Source organism: Rosa chinensis, chromosome 4 (assembly GCF_002994745.2).
Source record: "Rosa chinensis cultivar Old Blush chromosome 4, RchiOBHm-V2, whole genome shotgun sequence".
Lineage (NCBI taxonomy): Eukaryota > Viridiplantae > Streptophyta > Magnoliopsida > Rosales > Rosaceae > Rosa > Rosa chinensis.
The window spans coordinates 43,117,845-43,125,263 of record NC_037091.1 but is presented as its reverse complement, the minus strand read 5'-3'; the positions used below and the strand labels follow the sequence as shown (position 1 = coordinate 43,125,263).

General features: G+C 38.5%; 1 protein-coding gene across 1 annotated transcript; it reads left to right on the top strand.

The window, feature by feature from the left end:
* Nucleotides 1-707: 707 nt before the first annotated feature.
* Nucleotides 708-4,408, top strand: LOC112197746 (protein trichome birefringence-like 11). The gene is made up of 4 exons (XM_024338561.2): nucleotides 708-1,616; nucleotides 2,485-2,874; nucleotides 3,376-3,534; nucleotides 3,646-4,408. The coding sequence occupies exons 1-4, from the start codon at nucleotides 1,177-1,179 to the stop codon at nucleotides 4,019-4,021; spliced, it is 1,365 nt and encodes a 454-aa protein (XP_024194329.1). The 5' UTR covers nucleotides 708-1,176; the 3' UTR covers nucleotides 4,022-4,408.
* Nucleotides 4,409-7,419: the final 3,011 nt, after the last annotated feature.

Here is a 7,419-nt window from a genome sequence, read left to right as displayed (position 1 = left end):
GATCGAGCTAACTCACAACTACATGCAAAGAAAGCAACCTCCCCGATAATCAGGTTAAGGTTTAATTATTGGTCATCTCTATGTGTGTTCACACTTGATTGAAATTAGAGTACTGTCCAACATGTGCCTCACACAAAGAAAAAGGAACAAGAAACCCTGATCAATATTGCACAAGTATTCCGTGCCCAATTATCTAGGTTAAATTCAAGTTCATCATTAGCATTTAGTAATTTGTTAGCAAAATTGTACTCATCACCATCCCTTTTTAAGGTATTGCTCGCTTCTCTCATTATCATAAATTCATAATTGAGCTCATCACTACATACTTATTTAAAAAAGAAAGTCTTAATTAGATAAGATTATGATAGAATAATGCTAAAAAAAGTCTTAATATTGGATAAGGTTATGAGAGAATAATGCTATAAAAAAAGTCATAATTGGATAAGATTATGAGAGAATAATGCTACATCATAATTAACGGTAACCATCAATTCTCCCTCTCACCATTTTTAAAATTAACTCCTGTAAATCAAAATTTAAATTTGAAGTTAATTTTCTTTTCATTAAAAAACCCAATAAAAAATTCGATCCTTATTTTATCCTCCAAATCAAAATTTTGATTTTCGAAGAATAATAATTATTACAGCTTCAGCCTTTCCAGCCGCAGTGGGCGTCCAGGATCATCCCCCACGCTCTACATCCCCTGCGTGCACCACACGACCCAAACACCGTCCAGAGTTTACCCCAGTTCTGTTCCCACGTCCCCACCTAAGAACATGGCCGTTACCCACTTTCCTTCCCCACTCAAACCACAACTTCGCGTCAATCTTCAGTTTGTCACGAGAAAACCTTAAACCCTCTCATCTTCTTTCAAAGTTTGGAACTTTGTTTTTGACCAGAAGCATATCAAAGTGTTTAAACCTCTCCAAGTTTGATTTGGTAAGAAGAGACTAAAAAGGGAAAGCATATATAACCTCCGCCATGAATGCTGCTTTGCTTCCTTCACACCCATCCAACTCTCCTTTTTAAGCCCCCTCATTCAATTACTGATCTACCAAGCAAACCCCAAAACCCAATAGGGCAGTTTTTATTTGACCCCCATATTGGCTTTGAATGAATGCCATACTTGCTTGTTTCACTACCCGGCCAAGTCCCAAAATCTGAGCTTGAGTACCAATGTCTAAGGACCCATCTGAGCCTGACCTTGAAGCCATGCCATTCACTGAAGCTTTCAAGAAGTTCAAGCGGTTGAAGCTGTTTGAGCCCTCTTTGGGGGTATTGGGATTCTTCTTTGTGTCTCTGTGTGTGATTCTGTGCTTCTTTTACTTGGATTACAGAGCTGTTGCTAAGGGGTTTCGGTTCTCCGGTCAGTCGGAGCGGTTCACGTGGTTGCAGAGCAATGAGTCTAGCAAGGATGTCAGGGTTGAGTTTCTTGGGGAAGAGGGAGGTGTGTGTGACGTGTTTGATGGGGATTGGGTGTGGGATGAGTCATACCCTTTGTATCAGTCCAATGGATGCCCCTTTTTGGATGATGGCTTTAGGTGTAGTGAGAATGGCCGTCCTGATTTGTTTTACACAAAGTGGAGATGGCAGCCAAGAAATTGCAACTTGCCAAGGTACTTCAATTTTTCTTGTTAGTACTTTTTTGATTTCATATTTAAATTGTTTGGTTGCTGAGAAAGAGAAACCCGAAATTGTGTGATTCCAAGTGTATGGTAAAGCTCAGATGGTTGAATAGTTCATGGTTGTAGTTGGCTTTGCAGGAACTAGAAGTTTGATTAGTGTTGAGTCAGGTTTCCATATTTACAATACTCGAATTAGATAGTATTCCATTAACATGTAATGGTGAACCTTTTCAGCTTAGTGCGATTTCTGTGTATGAATGGAGGTTATTGTGATCGTTTGGCAAATGACTAGCCTGATAGTGACAACCATTTTTAGTTCCCACCTTAGAATTCTAGTGGGTATGCTGGTGATGAATAATGATAAGGTTGAATTTTACGGTCATCTGAACTTTGAAGTCGACTGATGTATGTATTTTGTCTCTTCTTTTGTAAGTTGACGTATGTATGTATGTAAGATGGTATGGAACTTTCATGTGTGGTCTTCTCATTTTTGTTCTTTCTTACAAGTTGAATTTCTGATATTGTAGTGCCGTTTGAACTTTGAAGTACCCTAAAATTTTTGTCTTTTGTTCTGTAACTTGTATAGATGGTGATGTAAAGTTTTAATGTGTGGTACTCCTACTTGTATTCGTCCTAAAGTTCGTTTGATCAACTTTCAGTTTCCCAGGATGAGAAAAGTTAACACTTGATATTTGATTATCTTAGTTATGTATCTAGGATTTACTTTTCTTTTTGAACAATAGCAGATGATGCTTTATGAAAAACTTAAGTAAAAGATATATTGTTATCCTCAAAACATTAGATCAGTCCTTATACAATCAGCTAACATAGGTACCCTTATCTTATGGTTAATAAACAGATTTGATGCAAAGTTGATGCTGGAAAAACTGCGGGACAAGCGAGTAGTGTTTGTTGGTGATTCCATTGGACGAAACCAGTGGGAATCATTCCTATGCATGCTGTCTTCGGCAGTTCCTAATAAGGATTCAATCTATGAAGTGAATGGCAACCCAATTACCAAGCACAAGGGGTTTTTGGTGTTCAAATTTAAGGACTATAACTGCACTGTGGAGTACTACAGAGCTCCATTTCTTGTAGTGCAGAGCCGTCCTCCTTCAGGAGCTTCACAAAAGATCCGAACAACTTTGAGATTGGACCAAATGGATTGGAATTCTGGAAAGTGGAGAGATGCAGATATGCTGGTTTTCAACACAGGACACTGGTGGAATTATGAGAAGACAATAAGAGGGTAATCTCAAAATCTTAATCCTCTTCAGCTACTTAGTAAACTGCACTCATTTGAATTTGGCATAAACCCTTCACCACGATGGATTTGGATTTGGATTAGTTGCATAGTGAATGAATGAAGGATCTGTCAAAGGCGATAGGAGGCGAAGGGTTTGATCCACCCTGAACTTCAATTTGATTGTGGAAAGAAAAAAGATTAATCAATAACTAAACAGATGTTATTAACTAATCAATGAGTCACATCAACCTTCAAATTTTGATTGAGAATTGATGCTAGTGGTGCTGGACTTGGACATTTGGGACTTGTCATATTGAGGGGAGAAAATCAACATGAAGGATCATATTGGGGAAATTAATGGGTACATTAAGCAAAGATTGTGCATTTTTAGGCAACACGTGTTTAATCCTGTTTTGAAGTCTTAAAATTTGGTGTGCTCATTATTCCTATTTTTGTTATGAGATTTTCTTGATGGATTAACAAATTCAAATATCTTTTGATCAGGGGTTGTTACTTCCAGGAAGGGGCAGAAGTAGAGATGGAGATGAGTGTAGAAGATGCGTATCACAGGTCCATAGAGACTGTGGTGCGATGGATAGATACTGCAGTAGATCCAAACAGGACTCGGGTTTTCTTTCGAACATATGCTCCTGTGCATTTCAGGTTCGTTTTGTTACTTGAATTAACTTTTCCCTGATGCACTTTGTCTACATGTTCCTTGATGATCATATTTGTTGTAAACATATCTGAAGACTAACGATTTTTAATTAGCAGAGGTGGTGATTGGAGGAATGGTGGAGCCTGTCACCTGGAAACATTGCCTGAGCTAGCCTCTTCATTGGTGCCTACTGACTCTTGGAGTCAGTACAGGATAGCCAATGCTGTGCTATCAGCTTTGTCAAATACATCAAAGGCAATGAAGTTCAATGTGTTAAATGTAACGCAATTGACTGCTCGGAGAAAAGATGGACATTCATCTTTGTACTATCTAGGTCCTAAACTTAGCCCTGCCTCTATTCGCCGGCAAGATTGCAGCCACTGGTGTCTGCCTGGAGTCCCAGATACATGGAATGAACTACTCTATGCACTGTTTTTAAAGCATGAGAGGACTAGTACAGTGAATGCATCAACTTATAGCGCGCCGGTATGAATTGGAACAACTCTTTGCTACAATGAAACGCTTCTGCTTGCACAGCAATGGTTCTTAGGGAAAAAAGAAAGAAAGAAACAGATAAAGATCAATTTTGTCACGGTTTGGGTTCAGGTTTTTAATGTTGATAGAGAGATCAATATTGGGGGTGCTTTGATTCTTTTGTAGTACAAAATCTCAGCTCTAGGCTGTAAATGGGTTGCAGGGGTTTTTAGAATAAACTTTTAAACTGTAGAGAAATTTTACATAGTGCCTTTCCTTTTCTTTTGGGGTTAAATTATTAACCGCCATTATAATTTCTTTTGGAAGAAAAATGTAATTAAAATAGTTCTGTTTATATTTCAATATTTACCCCATCAGTGGAGAACTATGAGATTCATGAGTAAACATTAAGGAATTACAGTTGTTTCCATGTTTTTTATTTCTTGTGAATGAATGAATAATAGTTATGGTATTCTGGAGAAACAGAAGTACCAGGGCAAGTTGCAATTTCTGGGTTGCCATCTCCACTTTGAGTGAAACAAATCAGGATGGCCATTCTCACTGCACCTAATTGGACCGATACAAAGGGTATGACTCAAATTTGAGAGATTTTCAACCTAGCTGATCGCTTCCAAAACTGTCTCACAAGTTTCTGCGTCCACTGGAAATTTCTGCAGGTCCAAAATTACATTATTACAATTTGCCACTACTTATCATTACTTTCAGAGACTTAGTCTTATCCGCAGCGAGGCTGCTAGTAATTCTCGAGTAAACAAGGATAAATGATGCTGTGAGTTACCCCAAAGTCTATCAACATATGCATGCACTTCTGTTTTGTTGAAATACTCCTTTGAGCTGCATGTGTAGTCAGCACCTGCAGTGTAATGCCTGGTTCTTTCTACCACTTCATTAGTGGTGACTTCATGATCTGGCTTGCCTCTTTTTGCAGGATATGCCCAGTTTATATAATGATCAAATAGAAACACAAGGTTCCTTGCCTTTCTTTCATGATATTCTGCTAGAGAAACCCTGCCATGTAGACTAGGCTGCAGTCCCTTGTTTGGTATTGTTGATTTGGGGGTCTTGTCCCGTGCCTCTCCCACTGAGAGTCATTCAAACCAAACTCTTGTTCGAATGACCAGTGAGCATGGCCAACTCATAAGCTTGATACAAAGAGGCTTCATAGCCTCACATAGTCACATCAACTTTAGGTGATAATACATGCCAAATTTGGCAAAGAGGCTTGGTATTTCAAATCCACGTAGAATTTGACAGATAATTTGGAGATATTTTTATCTGCCAAAACTACATATTGAGCCTCCACCCAATCATTTGGTAGACGGGCTGAAGTTGCTTTTAAGAAAAGATAAAAGTATTAGCAACTTAGGGAATCAACAAGGTCTTACAAGAGACATAATCCTAGCTGCTGCAGACTAGTTAGGTATAAAATATCTATATGGAAGTTCATAAAACCTTCTGCTTCTAGCGTCTCCCATATGTGTAGAATTTTTCAAACCAACCTTGCTCCTCTCTCATTCTGGGTTAATTCTATTTGGATTACTTGATTCAAGAAGATTGCCAACAACAATCCTACCGTTGGTTGAGAGGAGAATATATACAGTGTTCAAATGTGCAGCAAATCATGCCCCACTGCTCAAGACGCAACTCCTGTTGAAGTATTAGGACAATGATATCCCAAGAAGCAATGAACTTCCGGTGATAATCAGGTTTCTCATAGAGTTCATGCCCGTGAATTGGAGAAACGACAATCTCGTTGAAACCACAATGGCAAACAGAATGCAATATAATGCTGAGAAGGTGGGTAACGACACTGATACAAGTGCAGCTCCAACTTTATTTATGGTTGAGAAGCATGTATTATGTATGTAACACAAACTTAAAGGACCCTACGACTTTCGAGCCAGAAACAATAGAACTTGTGCCCGTCCCGAAAAATGCATAATAAAAAAGTACTCTCTGCTAGTTAGAAGGTGGAGGTGGAGTTGCAGTCGCCAATCTTCATAAGACAATCACGTACCGATTAAATATCATTAGTAATTAACCATCACATCTTGTTTTTCATCAAACAACAAAGCTATTGCTTATCATGTCTTTCTTTCTGCCTTCTTTTCTGTTCCATTTGAAACTTGTAGCTAATTCAGTTGTGAAGTCAATGTGTACCTTTGTATAATCAGATGATTCACTGGCATGCATTGTAGAATAGGTTGAAATGAATTATCTTACGTGTAGGTAAAAGTATTTTAATGTACTAAGTGAAGCTAAAATCTCTTCATAAATCATGTCCACTTTCACATCTTCCTTTGCTTCATCCTGCATGCCGAAGTTCGCATATGAAGAAAATCATATCAATTATCACGTCAGTTGTCGGACAATTTCCCCTATATGCATGCAGCTAAACCAACCACAACTAGGACACGAAGATAAAGAAAAATATGCTTTGGACTCGCCCTCAATTTTTAGCACACATTTCAATTGTAAGTACAATTTTAAAAAGTTTTTGACAAAAACAGAAGAAAAAGATGACTCGACTTAAAAAAAACAAATTCACCCAACCCCAACTCGAGTCTAATTCTGTCGGATTCTAACTCTATCTTTTAGAAAAAGCATAGCTCTCTGAATTGAATTAAACGCCAAAGCTCTCAGGTCATCGTCTGCCTTGGCTCTGTTGACCGCACCACCGACTTTGCTGTCGAGGTCGAAGTATTAATTAAATGTTGTGTTTAACAAATTCCAAAATTTTCTCAAACCCTAAACTCTAAATTTTCCAATTTTCCAGTTATATGTATCAAACAAAATTATGTTGTAGATGATAATGACTATTCATGCAATAGGTATTGCTTAATGTATGTGATTGACAGACTCGTAATGTATGCGATTGACATACTTGTAATGTGCGATTGACAGACTTGTAATGTATGCGATTGACATACTTGTAATGTGCGATTGATTAGTATAGCTATTATGTATTGCCTTTTGTATACATGATGTAATCCTATATAAATCTCAGGGTGAGATGAATACAATATATACAATTTTTCCAATTCTCTACAACACGTTATCAGCACGAGCCTCAACCACAAGAAAAAAAACCAAACCAGAAAATTCTTCAAAACCTGCCACTGCCACCTTCGAGCCTCACTGCTGCAGCACCTACGCGCCCCTGCGCACGCATCCCTGCTGCCCCTGCAGCACCAACGCACACCGACTGCATCCTTCTCCTTTCCTGTGCACGTCCTTCTGCTTGCAGGCTCCGAAACATCTAGTTCGGAACCTCAGATCAAAATCTTTTCTTCATCAGAGTTGTTCGTCTCTGTCTCTTCCATCTGACCTCCCAATTTCAACCTTATCGGAGTTATTTTGAGACCGGTACAACAATCAAAGTGAAAGCTGTTCAG